Source organism: Meles meles, chromosome 18, assembly GCF_922984935.1.
Source record: "Meles meles chromosome 18, mMelMel3.1 paternal haplotype, whole genome shotgun sequence".
NCBI classification, from domain to species: Eukaryota; Metazoa; Chordata; class Mammalia; order Carnivora; family Mustelidae; genus Meles; species Meles meles.
Window position 1 is genome coordinate 114,810 of NC_060083.1, and position 27,789 is coordinate 142,598.

A 27,789-nucleotide genomic window follows, 5' to 3' on the forward strand; every position below is an offset into this window, starting at 1 on the left:
TCTCTCTCACAGCACTGATGTCTTCATCTGCACGAGCCCCATGAGGACGTACAAGTATTGTCCCTACGAAAAGGTAAGTTGTGCAGCCTCCCCTCACCTTGCCCCATGTGCTGCGGGTAAAGGGTGCTGGCACTCAGCACACCCTGGGGGAGGGGTGCGGGCCCTCACAGCAGGGCCTGCGGCAGCTGGGGCGGCTTCATTATTGCCTCTGCTCCCGTCCATCCCTCCTGTCTGTGCCCGGCTCTCCTCTCCCAGAGACCTTTGCTAGCACCAGTCTGACATTCCAGCACGTTCTCTGCAGGGAGCCTGGCGAGGATGCCAGGTTCTCTGGAAGGTGACCACCCCCATGGTAGTGAGAAGTCATCTGCGAAGGGCGAGGCAAGGGGAGAAAACGTATGGCGGGAGGCACCGAAGCCACCCAAAGCCAAACCCAGACATTGTGCGTGAATTTATTCATGCAAAAGTCTTAACAAAGGTGAAATGGTTACGTTGCATTTGCTCCACACTCATGCCCTCATCGTCATTGAAAAGGAATAGAATTACATAAAACTGAGGCTTTTATGGAAATTGGGAACCAATTCCATAAATTCCTTGGTTGCCAAGGCCACAGGAGAGGTGTGCTGTCCAGGAGATGGGCATTTGCACCAGAGTTGGGTTCAAGGGAAGTGGGAGCAGCCCTCCCAGTCCAGGAAGGCAGGACTGGGGACCCCACAACCCCTCTCCTCTGGGCGGGAGGGGGTGGGCAGAACTCCCTCAGCACAGACCTCCAGGCATGAGTTTTCTCAAGTGTGTTCACGTGATCTCTCTCCAGCTCCACAGAATGCACACAGTCCGCCAACGTTCAATGCCTTCGGTGTGTGTTGACTGGAACGGGGACTCCCCCTTACTCAGTAGTTAAAAGCAGAGTTACGAGAGGTGCTCGGCGGCCACTGAGTCATCGCATGCTCCCGTGCCCATTTCCTGTGCCTTGTCACAGGAGTTAGCTAAACTCAGGGGAGTTAAGGACTTACCATCAGTAAGTGTGGAGTGAGGACTGAGGCTTGGTCCTCCTTGGTCCTAGGTTTCTACTAGAGCAGTGATCTGAACTCGGGTCCCCAGACCAGTGGGATCCACGTCCCCCAGACACTTGATAGAAATGGACGTTCTCTAGACCCTCCTGGGAACGTCTGAGCTGCCCGGTGTGTTTTAACAAGTCCCGCAGGTGCACCCTTGAGTGTGAGTGACTGTCGAACCGGAGCACCTGCTTCAGCTGTGGTTGTAGTGGGGCCAGTGCGTGTTGGGGGAAGAGGGATGTGCTGTTCTCGTCCATGCATTTCTGTGGATCCAGGTTCTTCTTTCTGCCCACCATCCCACATGTGCAGTTCAGCCCAGGACTGCCCTCTGAGCTCCGATGTGTCTGCCCCTGGGCTCCTGACATCCTGGTCCCACGTCCGTCCCTCCCCTCTCGGTAGACTGGCATTGTCCACCAGCCTCTGAGCCTGAAAGCCAGGGAGCCATCCTGTGACACCCTTCCTACCCCTCACGCCCCGTGCATCAGCAAGTTGTGAGTCCTGCTCGGAGTACCTGCTGTCTGCCTACTTTCTCTCCATCCCACCACCTTTGCGTTTCTTCCCGGAACCACTAAGAGAGCCTTCTACACTGCCTGTTCATTTCATTTCCACCCAGAGCCAGTGAAGGTCTTTCCTAAAGTAGATCATGTCAGCCCCCTACCAGAAAACCTTTTAACAGTTCCCACTGCACTTACAATGGAAATTAGAAACATATACAGACACACACACACAAACTCCTCGTCCAAACCTGCAAAGCCCCTCCCAGCCACCTCACGCATCATTGAAGTTCCTGATTCTGCCTTCATGATGCTCCATGTTCCTGTTTCTTGAAATGCTTTGTACCCCTAAACCTGTGGGGCCCTCTGTGTGCCCCCTTCCTCCTCAACCCTCGGGCCTCACTCAGCTGCCCCAGCCCCATTTCCTCACCGTATCTTAAAGCTGACAGCCTTCAGCCCGTTTCCTGTATAAACACTTGAAGTGGGCTCACATCTCTGTCTCCCCAGCGGACTGCAACCCCATGAGGGCAGCGAGCATGTCTGTCTTTTTGGCTGTGAGACCTGGTGCCTGGCATGCTGTCAAATGAATAGATTAATTAGCTCAGCAGAGACTTGTCCAACATATCTTAGCAAGAATGTTTGCCGTTTATCCAGTGCCTTCGATGTGCCAAGCTTTATACTTTTCTGATCAGTACAGCCGTTCCCTGTGAAACAGTCCTCCTCTGGTCTGTTTCCTCTGGTCTGGACGGAGGGGGGAGGAGGCTGCAAGGGGCAAGGCAGCTGGTCTCCCGGGTCTAGTGATCGGAGAGGTGGTGGGGCTTCGTCCTGAACCCCTCCCACGAGCCGCGCATGCTCACTGCCAAGGGTTTGGAGTCCAGTGAACACGTGGGAAGAGGGTATCACTTGGGACCCCTAAGATGGAGCAACAGGAATGGCATCCCGCTAACTTGAACAAAAGTAGAGTTTATGAGGACGCTGTTGGCTTGCTCAGAGAATCACAGGAGAATCTGAGGGAGCAGCCCCTGGACAAGGAGGTTGGGAGCCAGAGCCGGTAGGCGGTCTCCCCAAGCACACGGGCTCACAGAAGACCACGGCCGGTTCCTTCTCCGTCTTTGGGTGTCTCTGCCTGGGATTCACGTTCCCGGGAGGGAGGCTGACCAGCTGAGCTCAGGTCACACTCCCAGCCCTTGGCCAGGGGAGGGTGGGCGTCCGGACTGACGTCCCATTTAGGACAGGGATCTTTGCAGAGAAAAATCAAGGTGCTGAGATCAGAGGAAGGGGCGCAGTGATAGCAGATGGTGGATGCCCTGACGGGACACAGGGGAAACAACAAAACCCCAGCTACAGACCTACCACCTAGCCTGAGAAAGGCCGTTGGCATCTTGAGGTGTTTCTTTGTAGTTTTTCTTTGGTGCATATTAAATGTAATGTGTATATTCTAACAAAACTTGAATCTCATGTAGCTTAGCACCATTTTCTCCTTAGTGGAGTTTTAGCCTTTTTTCTGTCCCCAAATATTCTTCAAAATCTTGATTGCTAAGAGCTGAAGTCATCTTGTACCTGTATCTTCGTGTGGTTATGTCCATAGGACAGATTCCAAGAGAAAGAATTCCTGGCTCCCACCAGGAAGGCCCATTGTGACACGCACCGCAGGGAGGGTCATATACTGTTGTCCCCTTGCTGGTGGCTGGCCGAGCACCCTCCCCACCCAGGGGCCAGACCGGCCACCAGGTCGGTCAGTGGAGGAAGTGGGACACTGAACAAAGACACGAAGACTGCAAAATGTGGAGTATGTTTGAAGAACTTTGGGTGAATTGTGTTGGCTGATGGCCCTAGAGCCTGTGGGGTTGGGGTCAGGCTGGGTTGCAAGAGTCTCTCCCGGCCATGTTTCAGCTCCCCCCACCCACATACACTGGAACTAAGTCAGTGGAGAAGACAGACGGAGGGTATCTTGTGAAGACATGAAAATAGCCCCAGCCACCTCGTCTCCCACCATCCATGCACCCTCCCATCCCTAGTAGACCTTGTGTCCTTGGCTAGTTGGGGCTGGGCGTAGATGGGGACTGACGATGGTTTTGCCTGGTGCCTGTGGTGGGGGAGTATTGGGCTGGTTCTCAAGACATCAACTAAGGATGGATGTTTTGCTCTCTTAGTGGTCTCAGTGGAGGCACAAGACCAGACCTCTCACAGAGTTCTTCCCTCCGCTCCTGCCCCCCAGAGCAGCATCAGCCTCGGGCAGCCGAAGTGGGAGTTTTTCTCCTTAGTTGATTCCTCTCGAGACTCAGTCAAAGGAGGGAAGCCTAATTGCTAAGAGTTCAGCTTCTTTATTATACCTAAGGAGTCAGACTTAAGTGCTATTCAGTGTATCAGAACCTTCTTTCTGGCTGGAGCCTGCTGACATTTTAAAGCCAAACCTGCTCGGTAGTAGCTAACGCATGAGTTAGTATTATATGCAAGGGCTTCACCTGTAGTGATCCATTAGCCTTCATAATAGCCCTTTGAAGTAGGTGCTATTATTATCCCCATTCAACAGATGAGGGAACTGAGGCACAGAAAAGTTAAATCACTTGCCCAAGGTTGGCAGCAAGACATGGTGAGAGTGGGTTGGGCAGTCTGGCTCCAGAGCTTGCGCTCTGCACCTCTGTGCTATGCCGACCCCTTTTCTGATTCCTCCTCACTCAGAACTTAGCACGATATTACTAGTTTTCCCCCCGAGAGATTTTTTTTAATCCATGTTAAATTCTCCATACTTGAGCATGACATTTTACTGTTCCTTTCCGTCATTCCACAAGGTGAGTGATCACAAGTGGGATTAAGTGAGATGCTTGGATGTAACAGTGGGATATGTTCTCTTCATTTGAAGTCTGGTCTCCTGATGATGTCTTCCAGATGCTGTGTTTGGATTGAAGAATTAATGTTAAACATTTCCACCACATCATCAAGCCTCTTCACTTAAACTCAAGTAAAATAATGTAGATAATGAATGAAATTTCATCACACATTTCACACCAACTTGTCCAACTGCTCCCAGAACTTGAACCTCTTTTAAGACTTACACTAAAAGGTGCATCACTTTCTCTTGCCACCAGCAGAAACCATAGATTCTCTTAGGAGCAGTGAGAGCCACACTCCAGCCTTCCAGGAACTTCCTCTGGTGGTACCTCCCACTTTGTGTGTTACCCAGTGTCTAAAACTGGGGCTTATGCTATGCTTTGGCTCAAACTACTATTTATAAAATAATTGGCTGTTCATGGTAATTGGCATAGGGTTTTTTTGTAAGATGATGGAAACTTCTGGGGATTAGATAGGCAATGGTTGTACAACATAGGGGATTACTTTAAAAAAACACTGAAATGTGCACTCTAAATTGCTGAATTTTATGGTATGTAAATTATATCTAAAAATGACTATAAAGTGAAATAAAAGGAAACAGCCTTTTAGAGTATAGAAAAGTGATACACTAAAAAAAAAGAGGTCTCAAATAAAACCAGAAATGAGAGAGTGAATGCAACTGTGGTTGATACCACAGATATACAAAGGATCATAAGAGGCTACTAAGAATAATTATATACCAACAAATTGGACATTTTAGAAGAAATGGATACATCCTAGAAACACAACCTTCTAGGACTGAATCATGGTGAAATAGAAGATCTGAACAGACCAGTTACTACCTAGGATATGGAGTCAAGAATCAAAAACTTCCCAACGAATAAAAATCCATGACCAGACTACTTCATTGGTGAATCCTGCCAAACATTCAAAGAAGAATTAATCCCTTTTCTCCTCAAACTCTTCCAAAAAATAGAAGGGGGCTGGAGGAACTCTTCCAAACACATTTATGAAGGATTACCATGATACCCAAACCCGACAAGAATACCACAAAAAAGAAAAGTCAAGGCCAATATCCCTGATAAACAAAGATGCAAAATTCCTGAACACAATATTAGCAAAATGAATTCAACAATACTTTAAAAGGATCATACACCATAATCACTGGGATTTGTTCCAGGAATGCAAGGATGGTTCAACACCTGCAAATCAATTAATGCGATAAATTACATTAACAAAACAGATAAAATTACATGATCATTTCAATAGGTGCAGAAAAAGCATTTGACAAAGTTCAACATCCATTTTATTATTTATTTATTTGTTTGTTTGTTTTAAAAGATTTTATTTATTTTGAGACAGAGAGAATGTGAGCAGGGGGACAGGCAAAAGGAGATGGAGAGAGAACCTCAAGCAGGCTCCAGATTGAGTTCAGAATCCAACATGGAGGTCAGTCCCACAGTCTTGAGATCATGACCTGATCCGAAACCAAGAGTCAGTCACTCAAGCAACTGAGCCACCCAGGTGCCTCTGAACATCCATTTTAATTAAAAAACTCTAAACAAAGCAGATATAGAGGGAATGTATATCAACTTAATAAAGGTCATATATGATAAATGCACAACTAATATTATATTTAATGGTGAACAGCTAAAAGCTTTTCCCCTAAGATCAGAAACAAGACAAGAATGTCCACTCTTGCCACTTTTAGTCAATATAATATTGGATGTCCTAGTCACAGCAGTGAGGCAAGAAAAAAATTTAAAACTATCCAAATTGGAAAGGAAGGAGTAAAACTAGCACTATTTGTAGATGACATAATATTATATATAGAAAAACCTAATGACTCCATCAAAAAACTGTTAGAACTAAGAAGTTCAGTAAAGTTATAGGATACAAAACCATACACAAAAATCTGTTGTATTTATTTACACTAATAATGAACTGTGAGAGAAATTTAGAAAATAATTCCATTCATAATTGCATCAAAAGGATAAGATATTGAGGAATAAATTTATCCAAGGAGGTGAAAGACCTGTATATTAAAAATTATAAGACATTAATGAAAGAAATTAAAGAAGACAGAAATAAACATAAAGATGTTTTGTACTCGTGGATTCATATTGTTAAAATATTCATACTACCCAAAAACAATCCACAGATTCAGTGCAATCACTATGAAAATTTCAGGAGTAACTTTTGCAGACCTAGAGCAGGCAATCCGAAAATTTGGAACCACGAAAGACCCCAATAGCCAAAGCAATCTTGAGAAAGAAGAACGAAGCTGGAGGTCCCACACTCCCTGACTTCAAACTATACTACAAAGCTCTGATCATCAAAACAGTATAGTGTTGGCATAAAACAGACACATAGATCAGTGGAACTAAGAGTCCAGAAATAAACCCATGTATCTATGGTCAGTTTACAACAAAGGAACTAAGAATATACAATGGAGAATGGACAGCCTCTTCAAGAAATGATGATGGGAAAATTGGACAGCCACATGCAAAAGAATGAAACCTCTATCTTATAGCACGCACAAAATTAACTCGAAATGGATTAAAGACTTGAATATAAGACCCGAAACCGTAAAACTCCTAGAAGAAACATAGGTGGTAAGCTCCTTGACATAGCTTTTGGCAGTGGTTTGAGCCTGACACCAAAACAAAAGCAACAAAAGCAAAAACAAACTAATGGAACCACATCAAGCTAAACATCTTCCGCACAGCAAAGGAAACCATCAACAAAATGAAAAGGCAACCTCCTCAATGAGAGAAAATAATAACATATCCTATATCTGATAAGGGGCTTATATCCAAAATACATAAAGAACACATACAACTCAATAGCAAAAACCACACAACCCCAAAACTGAACCATCTGAATAAAACCTGGGCAAAGGATCTGAATAGACATTTTCCAAAGAAGGTATCCAGAGGGCCAACAGGTACATGAAAACAAGCTCGACATCACTAATCATCAGGGGATGCAAATCAAAACCACAGTGACGTACCACCTCACGCCCGTTAGCTCGGCTGTTCTCAAAAAGCCAAGCAGTAACGAGGGTTGGTGAGGATAAGGAGAAAAGGGAACTATTGTGCACTGATGGTGGGAATATAAGTTGATGTAGCCACTGTGGAAAACTGATTAAAAATAAAACTACCATAGGATCCTGCGATTTTACTTCTGGGTATCTGTTCAAAGAAAACAAAAACACTAATTTGAAAAGATATATGCCCCTCTTTGTGTATGCAGCATTATCTACAACAGCCAAGATATGAAAACAACCTAAGAATCCTTTGATGGATGGATGGAGAAAGAAACGTTGTTGTTATATGCAAAGGAATATGATGTCATCCATAAAAAAGAATGGGATCTTGCCATCTGTGACAGCATGGACGGACCTTGAGGGTATTATGCTGAGTGAAATGACAAACGGAGAAAGACAAATACTGTATGATGTCTTATACGTGGAACCTAAAAACAAACAAACAAACGGGTTTCTGGGTGGCTCAGATGGTTAAACATCTGCCTTCAGCTCAGGTCATGATCTCTAGGTCCTAGGATCAAGCCCCATGCTGGGCTCTCAGCTCAGTGGGGAGTCTGCTTCTCCCACTCCCTCTGTCTCTCTCCGGCCTGTGCTCTCTCTGTCTCTCTTTCAAATGAACAAATAAAATCTTTTTAAAAAATTATAAATAATAAAAACAAACAAACAAAAAACAAAACAAAAGAAAAAACCCAAACGTATAAATGCAGAGAACAGATTGGCAGTTGTTGGAGGTTGGAGGTGAGGGGTGGGAGAAATGGGTGAACTGTTTTATTTTAATTAAAGATTTTAAAATATCATAGAACTGCAAAGGGAAATAGATAAATTCATAATTCTTACAGAGACTTTAATATGCCTATTTTAATAGGTGATAGAGTACGTAGACATTCCCCACCCCAAAAAATCAGCCGGGATGTAGAAGCCTTGAACAAGCTTGACCACGCTGACGTTTATGTAACACCTCACACAACAACAGTGGATACCTGTTCTAGTCCAGTGCACACAGAACACTTAGTAAGATAAGCCATGTTTTGGTATAGCAGATATGCGAAAAGCCCTTGAATTGTATACTTTAAATAAGTAGATTTTATGGTATATAAATTATATCTAAAGAAATTTGGCCATTCGAATGGCTGATAGTTCCAAAACCAACTCTATTCTTCTGCTTAGATGTGGTTATTTTATCATCTTAATTGGGTTTGTGGATGGACGTGCATGGTAACCTGTGCAGGATCCTGGGTCAAGCCAATTTCCCTGAAAATCTTGGGTTTAATGGCACCATTTTCACATCTTCCACTAAATGAAGTAGACTGGTAATGATGACACCTGTCACTGGGTAATGGCATGTCCCCACCCTCTCCCAGGATTTGCATCCCTTCCCTCATTTGAGGCTTCCTGGGATCTGCTCATCTGAGCAGAGGAGGACTTTGGGGGAAGTCCACCCAACATTTGAAGAGGAAGGACCATGTCTTACTCTCATATCTTCATTTCTGAGCCATGTGGCCCCACATGGCTCTGAGAGGGCTTTGAGGAGGGTTGGGGAGCTGCTCCAGGCCCTGACACTGCCCTGGATGTTCTGCCCCCTGTGCTTTCTCAGCACCAGCCTCATCCCACCCATGCACCCCCCTTTATCATCTTCATACTGAATTCTTCACTCCCACAGTGGCTGGTTTTATGAGCTTGCTGCTCATAACCTATGTCTTGAGAGATCTCCTCCCTTGAAAGTCCTTCTGGTGATTCTTTTGCAAACATGTAGTTTGGATTCAGTGTCAGTCATTTTGACAGATTCTGATTTAGGAATGGCAATACCATTTTATACTCGGATAGCTCTACATTCATCTGGGCGGAACTATTTTATCCCCCAAGTATTTTTAGGAACTGAAGTTGTAATCAGGTGAATAATGAGCAATGCCTCTCTTCCAAAACAGCAGCTAATAAACATAATGAAAGATGCTTGCCCAAGCCTTGACTTGTCCTTAGAGGTGTCCCTCAGACAGCTGACCCTGCTGAACCCTGGCCGAACCTGAGCATCACACTTGCACTTTTGGGTCTGTGGACCTACCTGTGAGCTTCTCGACGCACCTCTCTGGGACTTGGCTTCTTTGTCAGCACAGTTGTGTAATACAACTTAAATTACAATGTTCATGGGCATTATTAAAAAAAGCTGACTGGAAATCAATTGCATTATATAAATATATCAAGTCAATACGCTACACACCAGTGTTACATGTCAATCATATCTCAGTAAATGTAAATTTTTAAAAAACAAAGCTGAAGAAGAAATTTGCAAACCACCTAGCACTATGCTTGATAGCAGTAGGTGTCATCCCCTTGTTTCTGTCTGTCCCCAAATGCTCCTGCCCAGCAGTAAAGAAAGAATGAACTTCAACACACACATCTCAAACCAGAAAGTCTGGACAACTTTATGATTGATTAGTTTTTCTTCTTTCTGGGATCCAAGAAAAATAAGTTCTGTATATAGTTGCCTGTCGTCTATACAGTTTGATTACAACTGTGTTTTAAAGATAATAAATAATGAGAAGGAAGGAAGTACAGCCAACTACAGATGTTTCTCTCTCTAATGTTTCTTGATTTCCCAAATTTTCTTTGATAAGCCATTACTTTGGCAATAAAAATGTAAATGCTTTTTTGGTTGGCATTCATTCAGCAAACATTTACTGAGCAATCTGCTACAGTGCTTACAAAATGCCCCGTCTCTGCTTTAGAAGACTGGTGGTTATCACTGCATCACAGGTTCTGTGGTCACCCAAGAGGAGGAGGCTAGGGTCAGCTTCTCGGGGAAAAGAAGAATTGAGTTGAGTCATGGAGATGAGAAGACAAAGAAGTGGGAGAGCAAGCTCTGAGTGGTGGGAACAGCATGCACAAAGGCAAAGAGGAATTCCAGGGATCTTGGTGTGGGTATGGGGTGTGCAGGGGTAAGGACAGAGAGGCATGGGAAGGAGATGGTGCTGGCAGTGGGGGAGGGGCAGTTGGGTTGAGAGGGGAGAGGCTAGAGATGAGACTGAAAGGCAGGGCCTTTGGTAATCAAGAGTTTGTACTTCAGGCCACAGGATCTGAGATGCTTTTGAAGGATATTTATGCAAAGCTGTCGTAATGGGTGTCTTTGAACACTCACTGCAGTGGTATAGGGGGTTCATCGGTGAAGCCACATAGAGCTTGCTGCATTGCCCCAGATGGGCTATAAGGAGGATCCAAGCCAAGACAGTGACAACGACCCACACAGACTTAACTGTTACCGTGGGGATGACTTGAGAGGCTTCTTACACCCATGGGAAACAGTGAACACCCTAGAGACAAATGGGCTGTGGAGGTGAATAGAAAATTCCCTGAAGGCAAAAACCTACAGTGAACTTACACACAGAGCCCTTAACTTTATTAAGAAAGAAATCACACTTCAAGTGATTTTTTTTTTTTTTGCTATTAGGGATAATTGTTTAAAAATTATAATAATTAGTATTAGGTAAATGTTTGCATTTTCAGATATGGCTGATGGGAATAAATATAATAAACCTTTCTGGGTGGCAATTTAGCAGAGATCTCAAATGCCTTAAAATTTGACTTTATTGCTATTTTTTTTGCATTGTTTATTAAGATATAACTGAAACTCAACAAAGTTATTTCCTTAAAGTGTAATCACCACCAGTCAAGATAGAGAAAACATCCAGCACACCAAAATGCTTCCTCTCAGGCCCCAGTCATAGGAGGACCCACACTGTTGTGAGTTTTGCTTTTAAGAGGTTTTTCAGGTTCTCATAGTAAAGCTCAGGGAAAAAAAATTCCCCTGTGCTTCTGGTAGGGGGAGGGAAAGTAACTATTTTGAAATACACCAGGATATTCTGTTCTTCTTAACAAGGCCTGCCTGCAAGAAAAACTTCTACACAAGTCTAAATTGCTGCAATTTCATCAGAACTTACCTGGCCTTTCCTCCACCCTGTTTAGCTATCCTATCCCACTTAAGAGGGAAGTACTGTGAAACACGGGTGAACCTCAGAATCCAGGGGCACGGGCTCATGGACAGACTGAGGCCTCCTCACAGGACTAGAGAACACCACCCCTTCCCCCACACCTCACCAGCACATTGCTAAAGGCCTGTTCACTACAGTTCTTTCTACCTAGTACATCACCTGTGGCTTTCAGCAAAAAGTTACAAGGCATACTAAAAGGCAAAGAACACAGTTTGAAGAGAGAGCGAACAAGTCTAAGAAAGAATAAAAAAGAAATGCTGGAGATGGAAACACTGTAACAGAAATGAAGAATGCCTTTGATGTTCTTGTTAAATAGACTGGACACAGCTGAGGAAAGAATCTCTGAGCTGGAGGATATCCTGGTAGAAACTTTGTAACTGAAAAGCAAATGGGGAAAGGAGTGTAGGAAACCAAAACTAAAACTCCAGAATATCCAAGAACCATGGGAAGGTACCAGAAGGAGAAGGAAAAGAGACAGGAACACAATACTTGAAGCAATAAGGACAGAATTTTTCACCAAATGAGTATCAGATGCCAAAGCACGGATCCAGAAAACTTAGAGAACACCCAGCAGGATAAACAGGAAAAACAAAACAAAACAACCTATACCTAAGCATATCATATTTAAACTACAGAAATCAAAGATGAAGACAAAACGTTTAAAGAAGCCAGAAGGGGGCGCCTGGGTGGCTCAGTGGGTTAAAGCCTCTGCTTTCGGCTCAGGTCATGATCCCAGGGTCCTGGGATCGAGCCCCGCATCGGGCTCTCTGCTCAGCAGGGAGCCTGCCTCTCTTCCTTTCTCTCTCTGCCTGCCTCTCTGCCTACCTGTGATCTCTGTCTGTCAAATAAATAAATAAAATCTTAAAAAAAAAAAAAGAAGCCAGAAGAATAAAAATCCTTAGTTGCAGAGGAACAAATATAAGAATTTTATCTGAGTTCTCCTCAGAAATCATGCAAACAAGAAGAGAGTAGAGTGAAATATTTAAAGCATTGAGAGAAAAAACCCTACCAACCTATAGTTCTTTCCCCAGGAAAATTCTCTTTCAAAAGTGAAGTAGAGGGGCGCCTGGGTGGCTCAGTGGGTTGGGTCTCTGCCTTCGGCTCAGGCCATGATCTCAGGGTTCTGGGATCGAGTCCTGCATCGGGCTCTCTGCTCGGTGGGGAGCCTTTCTCTCTCCCTTTGCCTGTCTCTCTCCCCACTTGTGATCTCTGTCTGTCGAATAAATAAAGAAAAATATTTTTTAAATGGTAACGAATACAGCAGATAGTAATCCAACTATATCAATAACCATTTTAAACATCAATGGTCTAAATGGTCTAAATTAAGATTATGATAGTGGATCAAAAATACCAAGACCCACATTTATGCTGTCTACAAGAAACACAATTTAAATATATAGACTTAGACAGATTGAAATAATAGAGATAGAGAAAGAGATATTATGCTAATACTGTCAAAAGAAAGTGAAAGTAGCTAAATGAACTTGAGACAGAACAGAGTTCAGGCCAAAGAAAATTATCATGGATGAATAAAGGCATTATATAATGATAAAGGTGTCAGTTCTCCAAGAAGACATGCTAATCCTTAAAGTGTAAAGTGTATCCATTTAACAACAGTGTCAAAATATGTGAGACAAAAACTGATAGAACTTCAAAGAGAATTTGATGAATTCACTACTACATTGTAGACTTCAACATCCCTTTATCAGAAATGGACAGATCCAGAAGGTAGAAAATCAGTAAAGATATGTTTTGATTCAATAATGCCATCAATCAATTAGATATGATTGATATTTATAGACTACTTCATCTAACAACAGCAGAATACATTGTCTTCTCGAGCTCACATGGAACATTCATCAAGGCTGACCATATTCTGAGCCACAAAACACACCTTAGAAATTTAAATAATAGAAATCATACATGTTCTCAAACGAGAAACCAGTAACAGAAAGATAGCTGGAAAATCCAAAAATTCCTGGAGATTAAACAACACACTTAAAAATAACACATGGTTCAAAGAAGGAGTGCAATAGAAAATAAGACAAATATCTAGAACTAAGTGAAAATGAAAACGACTTATCGAAGTTTGCGGGGTGCAGTGAAAGCAGTGCTTAGTGGACAATTTATAGCAAACTCTGGATGACCTTGGACATGATGATGACTTTTTAGATACGACACCGAAGGAACAAGTCATGAAAGAAATAATCGATAGGCTGAGCTTCATTAAAATGACAAACTTCTGCTTTGCAAAATATGATGTCAAGAGAATGAGAATGAGACTGGGAGAAAATATTGGCAAAAGACAACTGACACCAACTGTTATCTAAGATATACAAAGCATTCTGACAACTCAACTACCAGGCAATGGGCAGCCTGATGAAAAAGTGGTCTTAAGACCTAAACAATCACCTTATCAAAGAGGATTTACAGATGGTAAAAAAGCACATATAACAGTGTTCAGTATCCTATGTCTTAAGTAATTGCAAATTAAAACAACAGTGAGATGCTACTGTGCACTTATTAGAATGGCCAAAATCCAGGACACTGACAACACCAAATGCTGGAGAGGATGTGGAGCAACAGGAATTGTCCCTCACTGCTGGTGGGAATGCAAAATGGCGGAGCCTGCTCTTACCTGTACGATCTGCTAATCACACTCCTTGGTATTTATCCAGTTAAGCTTAAAATGTATGTCCACTCAAAACCCTGTATACAGATGTGTATAGAAGCTTTATCCATGATAGCCAAGACTTGGAGGCAACCAAGATATCCGGCGTGGGTAAATAAACTGGTACGCCCAGGTAGTGAACTATTTTAAGCACTAAAAAGAAATGAATCCTCAAGCCGTTAGAAGACATGGAGGAACCTAAATGTGTGTTACCAAGTGAAAGAAGTCCGTCTGAAGAAGTTACAATACTGTAAGATTCCAGTTATAGGACATTCTGGAAAATGCAAAGCTGTGGAGGCAGTAAAAAGGTCAGTGGTGGCCAGAGATTAGTGGATAGGGAGGGATGAATAAATGGAGAGCAGAGGATTTTCCAATTAGTGCAATTATTCATGGCTGATGCATGTCCTCTTACCTCTGTCCAAACCCAAAGAATACAACAATGAGAGGGAACCCTCATATGAATTATGGACTTTGGGTGATAACAATGTGTCAGTGTAGGTTCCTTGAGTGTAACAAATGTCCCACCCTGTTGTTGGATGGCAGTAAGGGGGAGTTGTATATATTTGGGGATAAGAATTATATGGGAACTCTCTGTACTTTGTGCTCAGTTGCTGTGAACCTGAAACTGCTCTAAAAAATAAAATAAAATAAAATAAAAATAATGTGCCTTTGTGTCCTTTTCAATCAGCCTTTTCCCCTGTGCTTTCCCTCTCTGGGTATTGTTGGTGTGAGTGAGCTGCTGATGTGTTCTCCGTTGCTACAGTGTTGCCTTTACACAGTGTCATATAGTATGGACTCATACAGTCTGCCCCTGGCTTTCATTTAAAGACGTAATGTTTTTGAGATTCATTCATTGTTGCTGCATATATCAGTAGCGCATTCCTTTTCATTGCTGAATGTAATTCTACTGTATGACTATCATCATTTGTTTATCGGCTAGTGGGTGGACATTTGGGGGCGTTCCCTGCTTTTGGCTTTTATGAATAAAGTTCCTATAAACATTCAGGACACATCTTTGGGTGGATGTATGCTTTCATTTCTCTAGGGCAGATAGTGACAGTGGGATTGGCTGGCTTGTATGACAGATGTGCGTTTAACTTTTAAAGTAACTGTCCCATCTTGCATTCCCACTAGCAGGGCATGGGATGTCTAGCTGCTTCACATTTTTTTACAAGATTTTATTTATTTATTTGACATAGATAGCACAAGTAGGTAGAGCAGCAGGCAGAGGGAGAGGGAGAAGCAGGCTCTCCGCCGAGAAGGGAGCCCGATGCAGGACTTGATCCCTGACCCTGGGATCATGACCATGACTTCAGCCGCTTAACTGACTGAGCCACCCAGGCACCTGCTGCTTCACATTCTTATGTGCACTTAGTACTATCAGTCTTCTTTACTGCAGCTGTTTTAGTGGGTTCCTCATGATATTTCACTGTGGTTTGGATTTGTGTTTCCCTAATGACTAGCAACGTTGATCATCTCTTATGGACTTATTTGTCCTTTTTGAGAAAAGGTTCACATATTTGACTGATTTTTCACTGGGCCATTTGTCTTCGTTTGAGTGGGGGAAAATCTTTATTCTAGGTACAAGTCCTTTGTCGGATGATGGCTTTTTTGTGGCTTGTCTTTTCATTTTCTTAACCATGGCCTTTGAAGAGCAGCATTTATAATTTTGGATTTTGTATTTAGGTTACGGTCCATTTTGAGTTAATTTTTATACATGGTAGGAGTTAAAAATAGACGTTTTAATGTGTGTGGTTTTATGGGTTTTTTTTTTTTTGTATTTTTTTGGCCCAGGGGTACCCAACTGTTCTTCTGTTGGAAAGCCTTCCCTTTCTCTGTTGAATTACCGTGATGTCTGTGGGTCTGTTTCTTAAATATATTCTGTTCCTTTGATCTAAATGCCTATCCTTTTGTGAGAAACACTCTTTCACAGTTACTGTAGTTTTATAGTGACTTTCTAAAAAGACTTTACCTGTTTATTTGAGAGAGAGTGATAGCAGAAGCGGGGTGGGGGGGAGGAGCAGAGGGAGATGGAGAAACAGACTCTCCGCTGAGCAGAGAGCCAGATTCCCGAGCTTGATCCTGGGACTCCAGGACCTGACCTGAGCCAAAGGCAGACGCTTACCCGACTGAGCTACCCAGGTGCCCCTTTATAGCGACTCTTGAACACAGTGTGAATTCTCCAGCTTTATTCTTCATTTAAAAAATTGTCAGGGCACCTAAGTGGCTCAGTTGGTTAAGCGTCCAACTCTTGGTTTCGGCTCAGGTCATGATCTCAGGGTCAGGGGATCCAGCTCCACATCGGGCTCCGTGCTCACCCCAGAGTGTGCAGGAAATTATCTCCGTCTCCCTCTCCCTCTGCTCCTCTCCCTGCTCACACTCTCTTTCTCTCTACAATAATAAATAAAATCTCCAAAAAAAAGAGTTTGATGATTGTGGCAAAGTGCATATAACATGGAATGTACCATCTGAACTATTTCTAAGTGTAATCATCCTATTTCATATTTTTGGTGCTATTATAAAAGGTATTATTTCCTTCATTTCAATATCCAAATGCATAGAAATACAAGTGGTTATTGTGTGTTGACATTGTAGCCAGCCACACACATACACACACACACACACACACACACACACCATATCTTCTTTTTCCATTCATCTGTCGATAGACATCTGGGCTCTTTCTGTATTTTAGCTCTTGTGTACATCACCGCTATAAACATTGGGGTGCAAGTGACCCTCGGATCACTATGTTTGCATCCTTTGGATAAATACTTAGTTGTGCAGTTCCTGGGTCGTAGGGTAGCTCTATTTTTAACCTTTTGAGGAACTTGCCCCATATGGTTTTCCAGAGCGGCTGCACCGGCTTGCATTCCCACCAACAGTGTAGGAGGGTCCCCCTTTCTGCGCATCCTCGTCAGTATCTCTTGTTTCCGACTTGTTAATTTTAGCCATTCTGACTGGTGTGAGGTGGGATCTCATTGTGGTTTTGATTTGTATTTCCCTGATCGAGTGATGTGGAACATTTTCTCAGGTGTTTGTGGACCATTTGTGTGTCTTCTTTGAAGAAAAGACCTTATCAAAGTCAGCACCCAAAAAAAACCAAAAATCCAATCAAGAAATGGGCAGAAGACATGGGTTTCATATCTCACAGACAAAGGGGTCCACAAGAAATTGGGAATTAAGAAAACAGCCAGTCCTTGGCCATAGGCAGTTGGTTTTTTGTTTTGTTTTGTTTTTTAAGATTTTATTTGTTTATTTGACAGATAGAGATCACAAGTAGGCAGAGAGGCAGGCAGAGAGAGAGGAGGAAACAGGCTTCCCGCTGAGCAGAGAGCCGGATGTGGGGCTCGATCCCAAAACCCTGGGATTATGACCTGAGCTGAAGGCAGAGGCTTTAACCCACTGAGCCACCCAGATGCCCCAAGCAGTTTGTAAAACGGAGCTCTGATAGATAACCCGGCAGACTTAGAACGAGGGGTCTCTCTCCACAAGGCCTGCGAGGCCCCACGGGACCTGGCCTGCCCCCGCCTCTCTCTTTCTCCTGCTCTTGTGTTCTCTGCACTCCAGCCACTCAGAGAAACACCAAAGTGTGTTCCTGCCCTGCACCATTTGCACTTCTTGTTCTCTCTTTGTGGAACTTTCTGGACTGTTATTGCCCGTCTACCCCGTGTCATGCCACTGACAACGTCCCTTCCCAGAGAGGCCTCCTGTCACCTCCCTCCGTCAGAGCTCCTGGCTGTATTCCTTCGGACCGTCGTCCCTCCTGAACTTGGCTGTCCATTTTGTGCGGTGTCTCCTGCGTTTAGAGCGTGGACTGTGTGAGAGCATCTCCCCCACACACTGTGGGCTCCCACGTCCACGTGGATGCCCAGAAGGCCTGGTGCATAAGGACGGAACGCGGAGAGCACTGCCTGCTGTATCGGCTGTGTGAGGCTTGGACACGGTGATGGGTGGCGAGTGTTTGCGGAGTAGGTGTGCTGGACACGGGGGCCCCAGGCCATGCCTGCCCCCCACTGCGCTGCCCCACGCTGCTGGGTGGCAGTCTCCTTTGTGTCATCGGATGAACAGCTTCAGTGTGTCTTCAAGCTCTGTCCCCCCCTTGCCTCTGTCCCTGGAGCCCAACAGAGCGCACACATCTTGAGGAGGCATCCTGGCATGCGTGTCGGACTGAGTGGACCAGGCCTGGGCAGACGGTGCCGTGTAGGACTGGAGCTGTGGGGACGTGGACAAGTCACAGCATCCCAGAGTGTCCGTTTGCTCTGCCAGTGAGATCATCACAGACCCTAGACAGCGGCCCTTCTTCCTGGAGAAAGCCTGGCTGGGCCCCGCTCCCTCTGTGTCCAGGTCTGATGGCACTCTCTTCTCCCCCTACCTGTTTGTGTTCCAGTATGCCTGGGTGGAGAAGCACTTTGGCCCTGACTTTCTGGATCACGTCGTGCTGGCCGCAGACAAGACCGTGGTCTCTGCTGACCTTCTCATAGACGACCGGCCAGACATCACAGGCAAGTGGCCTGCGGCAGGTGAGGAGCGAGCGTGGAGCTGAGAGCCGCTGGGACAAACAGCACACGGGGCTGGCCTCACGGCCCCTGTCCTGAGTGGTCCCCACTTGGTCACCAGCAACGTAGTGGGCCTCCAGCCTCCAGCCCAACGCTGACCCCCTTCCCTACCAGGAAGACAAGGCTATTCTCAGCATCCAGCCTTGGAAGGGGTGCTCCTGGGAGTCAGGAGAAGCAGGTCCTAGCTCCTGGGGTAACTCATTGGGTGGCCTGGGATGAGTCCCTTTATACTGGAGGCTTTGCCTTTCTTATGTAAAATGAGGGCCAGACTGGCTTCCAAACGTTTGGTTTTAGCAGCAAAGCCATTTTCCCCCCAAGAGCCATTTGGAGTGAACCCACTATGTAAAATGGAAAAGCAAAGCATCATTTCTTTAGTGGAAGGTGGTCTTGGAACTGTGTTTATCCCTTTTGCTTATAGGTGACTCCCTCCCAACAAACAAACAAACAAACAAAACTTAAACTGACTTAGAAAGGAGAGGGGAAATTTATCAGCGCACCTGCTTGGCAAGGTGAGGTAGGAAGGCTTCGGGCACGATGAATCTAGGAGCTCAAACACCGCTCTCTCCTCTCGGCAGCCATCAGCGGTTTTGGGGTAAACCCTATTCTTTTGGACACCTCAGTGGAAGAATCCAGAACACTGCTTCCCTCGCGGCTTTCGGAAGCATGTCCATCTCCTCACTAGTCACGGTGTCCAGAGGGGAGAATTCGTGGGTGTGCCCGCTCATGACCTGCCCGACCACGTGGTCTCACAAGGAGAGTCAGGCCCATGGGGGCACAGCGCCCTGAGCAGCTTCTGTGTCCAGCCACGGGGAGTGGGAGGGGGCAGGGGGGTCAGCCCAGAACGAGAGGAGTAGGAGCGGCACCGGCCTGCCAGTGTAGACGGGTGGACATGAGGGATGGGAGCTTAGGGGGGCTCGTGGGGCCCATGGCCAAGAGCCGGGAAGCTGCGGGAGCTGGCCCTGGCCGGGGCGGAAAGGCTGAGCCTGCCAGAGGGGACGGGCCGGGCGTCAGCGGGGCTCAGCCTCCGATGCTGGCCGCCGTGGTGCTATGCCTCCGCCGGGGGCGCCACCGCCCGATGCCCGTGCTTCCCGCGGGCCACAAGACAGGAGCCAGCTCCGTCACCACTTTGCTGACAGGGAAGAGGACGCGTTTGGTACTCGGGGGACTGAAGCGCTGCTTTCCCGCCCACAGGGGCCGAGCCACACCCGAGCTGGGAGCACATCCTCTTCACGGCCTGCCACAACCGGCACGTGCGGCTGCAGCCCCCCGGCCGCAGGCTGCACTCGTGGGCAGACGACTGGAAGGCCGTTCTGGACAGCAAGCGGCCCCGCTGAGCTGGACTGTGCTCTGGGCTTCTCCACGGGGCCCCGGACCTCAGGGCTCCCGGCTCAGGGCCCCAGTGATGGTGGTGGGGGGGCCTAGGGCTCTGGCCCCGGGGTGGCGGGGGGCTCCCTCTCACATGGCCCAGGCCCACCGCATGGCTCCCCCCTCTCCCCAGCCCTGCCAGGCCTTAAACTGATCTCGGGGCAGGGCTGGCAGGCCCAAGGGCCCTGGACGAGACACATCTAGCCAGGCAGCTCAGACCGACCTCAGGCCACAGCCAGGCCGGGACTAGGGGCTCCAGACCTCACGGAGCCGTCCCTCAGGGAAGTCCCCCCATGTGCGGCCCCTTGGCCAGGGAGCAGTGAGGTGCTTCCGGGGCGAGAGGGCTACAAGCAGGAGCAGGTTGGACGAGCCCTCCCACCCGGTCTCCGTCCCCCCGGGGCCCACCATGGATTCAGCAAACACTCGCTGAGTTCCGGGGCATGCCCTGCTCTGTGCTGGCCCCACAGACGGCCCGGCCTTGGACCCGCTCAGAAGCTTCTCATGCCCGCGTCCCGGGGGCCCTGCTCTGGGCCCAGCAGTCAGCAGCCTCCAACGTCTGTTGAAAGCTGGCAAAATAAATGCGTTTCACGTGTCGCCCCAGGATGTGGCCCCCTCTAGTCCCTGCCCTGGCATCCTCCGGCGTCTGGCCCCCGGGCACCCCGCTGCACAACTTGTAAGTACTCGGGTGGCCCCCTGCACCCTGAGGGGGCTGAGCAGGGTGCAGCCTCACCGCCCACTTCACCACGGGTGTGCAGGGGACCGGGAGGAAGGAGCTGGAGGAGGAGGTGGCGGCCGTGGTGGTCCCCTGGGTAGGCCCCCCACACGCTGACCTGTCCCTCCACATGCCTCCTTCCATGCATGCCCCGCCCCCCGGCCTCCAGCCCCTCCTCCCCTGCCCGGTTCAGAGCAGGCCCCTCTCTCCGCTGCCTCCCGCACCAAGTTCCTCCTGAGATCTGTGTGGGGAGCGGCCGCGTGATGTTATTCTCTCCTTTTGTTCTTTCCGGCCTCTCTTCGGCCCCCTGGGAAGTGGCAACCCGAACCCATCCTCACCTCCCCAGGCTTGTAGGCCTTCGCCCTGCCCCCTCCTGCTGCCCCCTCGCTCTCCTCCCCATCACTGCCCTGCAGAGAACCCCGAACTGTCCCATCTCTGGGGGCCTCCTGGCAGGCCCCTGTCACACTTGGGCTGCCCCAGCGGTTGGCGTCTCTGGTGACATCAGGAGAAAGGCTCTGGGGCTCGGGCTGGCCGCCCGTCTTGGCTCCGTGGCTCTCGGGCCAGCTCGGCCATCCTGATGAGGAGGAAGCACCATCTGCTGGGTCGGAGGCAGTCTTCCCGGCGCGGCCCCATGCGGCTGTATCCCTCCGGCGGTGGCAGGGGCTCTGCAGGTCCCCACCTACGAGGAGCGTATTTGGGGTTGCGTCACCTGACCAAAGCAGGCAGCGTCCGGGGTTGAGGGGGGGAGGTCTTGGCCAGCCTGAGGCTCTGGGAAGAACTTAGACCTGGAGGGCTGGCTCCCAGCTGCTCCGCGGAGACCCTCTGTTGCTGCTCACTTGAGGACCAGGCCACTGTCTAGGGGCCACGAGACCGTGTCACCTGCAGGATGTACTTCCTGTGCCTGTGTCTTGTGGCCTCCAGCCCCAGTCGCCGGCAGAGACCTGCCCACTGAGCCTTCACGCCCTCTCCTAAGATCCTCCCCTGCTCGGTGGTCGGGCGGAGATCCCCTGGGATTCCACGGCCCGGACTGGCAGGGCACGACAGCTGCTGGCTTGGCAAGAACCACCCTCTCCCGGGACTTGACCTTCCGGCTGGGAGGAGGACCTGCAGAGCACCTGCGGCTCGGCTCGGGGGGTCGGGGTGTCGGGCTCAAGGCCACGGCAGCGGCCCGGAGCCAGCCAGCCCAGCGCCCTCAAAACAAGAAAGCCACTTGCTCATTTCTGTCCCGGGGCCTCGTTCTACTGAGGATGGAAACGTAACCCCATCAGGCTTTGCTCAGCCACATCTGAGATTCTCCGGGGAGCGTCCCCAGCACGGAGCAGGGGCGTATTTGGATGTGGGGAACTTTTCTCCGTGTAGTGACGGCAGCGGTGAAGGGAACCGTCTCCTCATCCTTGCTCGGTGCCACTGGACCCACGGGTGCTGGCGCTGCTGGCATCGCTGTCCCCCCGTGTCTGGGGGATGGGCCGCCTCGGTCACAGGGAGAGAGTTGCCCCGACTGCTGGGGGCAGGGAGACCCCTTTGCCTGCTCACCTCCTGCAGCTTTTCCTCCCCCTGCCCCGAGCTCCTAGAGAGAGATCTGGGTCCATGGGCTGGAGGAGGGGTGGGGTGGGAGGCCAGGTCCCAGAGCCCCCTCCCAGGACCTCCCTCCCCTGCATCCGCCAGCCCCTGCTGTCTGCTCCCAGCCCATGGGGGGGCCCGATTCTAGGTCTGCTCCTCACAGACCTAGAGCTACGGCAAGGGCGCGGTGCTCCGAGTCTTCCAAAGCCTTCCCTCTTCAGCTGATGGGCACCAGGAGCTTTAAAGGCCAGTCTAAAAACTCCAAAGCTACAAATGGCTGGATCCATTCTTTGCTCCTCGAGGCTCACCCGCCCTGAGGGGACACTCACCGCCTCAGCTGCCTCCTTCATTTAAAGGAGAAAAAATAATCGCGGGGCAACGTCCTGTAGTCAGTGCTTGGGAATGTGCCCCCCCGCCCCGGGCCTTCCGGAACTCACTGTAATGAGAGCCAGCGCTCCAGGAGAGGCCTGGGGATTGCGCGGGGTCAAGCAGAGTGGGTCCCTGGTCCCGGAGAGGCCCCTTGCGGCAGGGGCACTCCTGGGGTCTGGTAGCTGAGGTTAGAGCCCTCTGGCCTGAGGGAAGGCTGTGCAGAGGTCCTGGGGCAGGAGGGTGTGGCCAAAGAGCAGGAGAGAGTGTAGGAGGGAGGAATCTGCAGGACCGGGAGCTGGAGAAGAGAAAGGGGAGGTGGGAGGTGGAACCTGGGCTGAGACCAGCACAGACGCTGCCCGTCCCGTGGCACTCATTCTGCCATGGGGCCGGCCGCCGCCCTCACGGTGGGGACACCTGCAACAGCCAATGACAGACGCCAGGACTGCTCGGCGTCGTGATTTTGTTCTTGCTGCCGAACGGAGACACACAGCTGGAATGAAGGTGACTTTCTTCAAAGCCCGAGAGGCATGTGTTTTGCTTTTGAACCATCGCATGGCCTACAAGGAAGCCAGTCCGCCCTCCCGGTAGGAAAGCCAACTTGCCCTGTCCCGAGATGAGGTGGCCCTGGTCAGAAGTGGAGATCTACCCCTTTGAAAATATTGGAAATGGTCTGGGCCCTAGGACCAGAGCCCCTGAAGGAGTGACGACCTCTGGGTCAGCCAGGGGTTTTAGGAAAAAGACTCAGTATAGTTCCTTCACTCTTCTGGGTCACGGTGTCCCCAGTGGGACCCATTCCACTATCATAACTGTCGTAACGATCATTTCCTCAGCACTGACCCTGTTCCAGAAGCCGATGGGCATGTTCTGTGGCCTCATAACCCTTGGGGTCACTCCCACTGAACCGATGGGGCTGTGGTCTCAGCAGGGTCCAGGGTCCTGGCCGAGGCTGTGCCGAGTCACTGGTGCCACCAGGACCGCAGCCCAGGCGACTGTGCTCTGGGGCTTGTGACCGCTGCACAACACCGTGCTCTGACCCAGAATTCTCTCAGGGCTCAGCCGTCTGTGGTGAAAGCCGTGTCCATGGTCCAGGGATGGGCCTCTATCCGACGGTGAGTAGACCCACTGGCAGGTGGGAAAGGATCAGGCCAGACCTGTGCGTAGCCTAGGAGTCAGAAGTGTTGACTGAGTTGGCCCTCGTCACGAGCCCAAGGAACGGCGTGCTGGGGAGGGGAGAAGAGGAAGAGGCGGAAGAGAAGGAGGAAGAGGAGGGGGAGGGTGGGGGAAGCTCACTGATTCCCCTGCAAGCCAGGCAGAAGGACGAATGTAACACAGCATGCGTGACACTTGGTACATGACCTGGGGCCCCTGATTTGCCTGTGGTCCTCCCCCACACTCCTGGCATTTAGGCAATGCCTGGAGTCCCACTGTCCCAAGGGAAGGCAGGCACGGGTCGTCTAGATCAGGAAATGCATGATGTGAGCAAGAAGGAGGAGATGGCCTGGGCCAGTCCCCAGTAGAGAGAAAGTGACCTGCTGGAGGAAGTGACCACAGCTAGAGCAAGGATGAGGAGGGTTCCTGGAAAGGGACCCCGCCCCGCCAGCCTCTAGCAAGTGTGTGTGTCAAGTGTGGGAGAGACATGTGAGCAATTCCAGCAGCCAACCCAGCTGGTTGCGGAGGCGAGTCTCACAAGCAGGGGAGCCACTGAGCTGATGAGACCAAGGTTGCCCCCAAGATCCTGGCTCTCCCTCTGGCCCAGAAAGGAATGAATGCAGGGTCCCCTCATGCCTATCCAGAAGATGGAGAAGGACTCTGGCTGGGAGCTCATTAGGCGGCCACCAAGGAGGGGCCAAATGGCCTCGGGGCTGAGGGCTGCAGGCGGACCCCCCCAATCTGTCGGGGGCCCAGAGCAGACCCTCATTACCCCTGAAGGAGGGACTCGGGAGGGCCAACAGGTAGGGTGAGGCTCACGACCTGAAGCCAGGAGACACGAGACCTCACCTGTGCCCCACACAGAAGCCAGCTCCTGGCTCCAGACGTCCTCTTGGCCAGGGCGAAACGAGGGAGACCCTCTGAAAAGCCCCTCCGAGGAATGAGGACTTAGGGTTAGATGCTTGACACCAAGGGAGGCCATTTTAGGTGGAAAGAGGCGGAGTTAGGTCCAGCTGGTGGTTAAAAAGTGGTTGTCAGTTGTAGTTAACAAATCCGTGTCCGCGCATCCGTAGAGTCTCAGCTTACGTGTACTTGGTTCTTCCCGCAGCCTGCCCAGGGCGCGGCGCTCAGAGGGTTAACTGAGGAGCCCTGGGCCGCTCTGAAGGCTGCAGGGAAGACCCGAGGGCAGCCGGGCAGCGGGAGGGCCTGGGCGGGGTTGCCACCTGCGGCTGCGGGGGCTCCGCAAAGCCACGTCTCTCGGCCTTTCCAGAGTCGGTCGACCTCCAGGATCGCGTGAGAAAGGGCAGGGCACAGGGACATTCCTTCCACGAGGCCGCCGCTCCCTGGAGGAGACTGACTTGCCGCGAAGCACACGGCGGAGGGGGGCGGGGAGCGCGCCTTGGGCCGGAGGCTCTGGCCGCTCCGACGTGACCCCGGGGCAGCAAAGCGGGGCAGGGGCCGACGCACAGGCCACTGCAGGGAACGAAGGAAGCGCCAGAGTCCCTAAACTCCCGGACCCCTCCGGACCAGCTCTTCTCCCCCCTTCCTCCTGGGCTGTTGTGGACAAGGCGGAGCCCTGGGTGTCAGGCTGAGGACTCTTGTCCAGCCTGCCTGGTGGGCAGGAAACCCTCAGGCCACAAACATCGAACACCAGCCAGCCTCAAGAACTTCAGGGGGCCCAAAGAGAAACGTCATCTTTCTTCCGAGTCAGGAGCTTGTGCAGATCCCAAGTCAGCCTTGGCTCCCTGAGGGCACGGGGAGACTCCTCAGAGCTCAAGGAAGACCCTTCCCGACCTGCCTCTGCCTGCATCGCTCAGATACTGGACCTATGCAGCCCCGGAAAGCATCTTACCGTGTCTTCACACGTGCTGTTTGCTGCCCTTTGCTGGAGGGTTTGGGGCCAACCCCAACTTCCGACCTCGTGGTGGGGAGGCCGGCTGCTGTTTCTCCGGGCCCTGCGCCATCTGCGGGAAGGAAGGGTTGGATTGAGCTGGTGGCTGCAGTTGCAGGGGTGAGAGAGAGAGAGAGAGAGGACTGTGAGCCGTGGGCAGAGGGCGAGGGAGAGCAAGAATGTTAAGCAGGCCATGCTCATTGCGGAGCCCAAAGTGGGGCTCGATCTCATGATCCTGAGATCGTGACCTGAGCCGAAATCAAGAGTCAGACGCTTAACTGGCTGAGCCACCCAGGCACCCCCACATTTGCAGGTCTTTATCCAAAGCTGCCCAGGCCTGGGGCCCAGGCCTCGGAGACCAAGGTGTCAGCCCAAGCCCCAGAGCGGCAGCCCTCCAAGGATGAGGTTGGGACGTGACAAAATGACTCTTTAGGATGGAAATTCATAGAAATAGGAACCCAATCACCTGTCCAGTGAACACCTCAGCCCTGTTGGCAATTTGGATAAATTTTTTTAAATCCTGGGTTAGATTCCACGAAGCTGGTTCAGAAGCATAGGCTGGAGTCGAAAAGAGGACAGACATCCTCAGGGTGCTTAAAATTTAGAAGCCAGAGGAGACGTGGGGCTGAGGAGACTAAGCCTGTGATGCGTACGGTCTTCTACCAGATTCTGCCCCTGGCTGCCCGGTCCTCCCTGGCTAGCATCCTCTCGCGCTCAGACCGGCTGGAGAGCAGGAGCTGCAGTTCACAGATATGGCCACAGGATGGAGCCAGAGGACCAGCTCCGACAGCTTCGGGCCTCCCTGGGGTCCCAAGAGAAACATTGGCCTCCTGGACCAGACTCACCATATTCTGGTCCCGCACTGATATTCCCAACCACCGGTCTCTCTTCCTGACCTCCTGTACGCTCTGGAAACTCCTGTGGGCTGAGCCTGGGCTGTGCACGGAGCGGACCTCAGCTACTGATTCCTGAGTGGATGGGTCAATGGCATCTGCTCTAACATTGACCTAAGAGAGCGGAGTCAGTGGGAGCAGTTCAGGCTCCAGGGAGAGAGCAGGTGGGAGACTGTAGTCCCGGGCAGGCCTGGCTAGGGGAGAATGCAGGCGCTGAGAGACCTTACGGGCCCCTCTTCCCACGGAGATGGCATTGCTCGGGCTCCCGTCCTAGCTTGCTTCCTTCTCTCCTTCACAAGGCGCCCCACACAAACCTGAGGCACAAGCTGGAGCCTTGAAGCATGTGTTATTGGCCAACAGTGTTTTTTCAGGGAAACTTTTATACCCTCCCACTCCAGTGCCCCCGAGTCTGGCCGGGGACAGCTGGCGACTGTCCTGGTTGGGCATTGCTGGGCGGAGATTCTGGATGAACGGGCTCACGCCTGTGTGCCCTGGAGGATTTGTCTCCACTCCCTCCATGACCCAGGCCTGTCCACACATTTGAGTCATCTCCTGGCCCCTGGTGGCAGTTGAGCCCCTGGCCTCTGACCCTAAACAAGGCTTACCATTGTTTGACCAACATTTCCACTCTTGACCTTGTCCTGTTCGCCCCCACCCCAGCAGCCTGCAACTCCCCCCTTTCCTCTCCACTCAGTCTAAGCCCTGCTTGCCTCTGCCACCTCCCCCTCCCCCAGAAGGTTCTCACAGACTGCCCTAGCCCCGCAGGGACATCTCCCTCTTCCGACCCCCTCAGCACGAACCGCCTGAACCTCTAGCTTCAAACTTAAGCTCTAGGGAAGCGTTTCCTGTCTAGCAGATGAACTGTTGGGAGGAGGGAAAGGACCCCACATTTACTGAGTGTACTCCAGACGCTTTATCACGTCATTAATCTTCCCACATGACTACGAAGTCAGACCAGGATAATCTGGTTTTAATTTTGTGAAAACTGAAGCTGAGAAAGTGGAGGCTGGGTTCTGTCCAACTCCGAAGGCCATACCATTCCCGCTATCCAGAGCCGCTGCTCCGAGTAGAAAGGAAAACACCCACAGGCACACACAAGTGGAGAGTCGAGTGGCGGCTGACTCACACCGAAGCCTCCCGGCGTGGTCCCAAATCCCAACGATGTGAAAAACAAGAATGGTGCTGCCGGTGAACCAGACATGCCTAACAC

General features: G+C 49.9%; 1 protein-coding gene across 2 annotated transcripts in view; it reads left to right on the forward strand.

Annotated features, from left to right (window-relative positions):
* The window catches only part of NT5M (5',3'-nucleotidase, mitochondrial), a 35,318-nt gene extending 14,720 nt beyond the window's left edge, over positions 1 to 20,598 (forward strand). Inside the window, exons 3-5 of one of the 2 annotated variants that reach the window (XM_045983960.1) lie at positions 13 to 73; positions 18,472 to 18,604; positions 19,832 to 20,598. In XM_045983960.1, the coding sequence (XP_045839916.1) occupies positions 13 to 73; positions 18,472 to 18,604; positions 19,832 to 19,974 (337 nt within the window). In that variant the 3' untranslated portion in view covers positions 19,975 to 20,598. The remainder of the gene's footprint in view (positions 1 to 12; positions 74 to 18,471; positions 18,605 to 19,831) is intronic. The other variant, XM_045983961.1, reaches the window with a different exon arrangement.
* Positions 20,599 to 27,789: the final 7,191 nt, after the last annotated feature.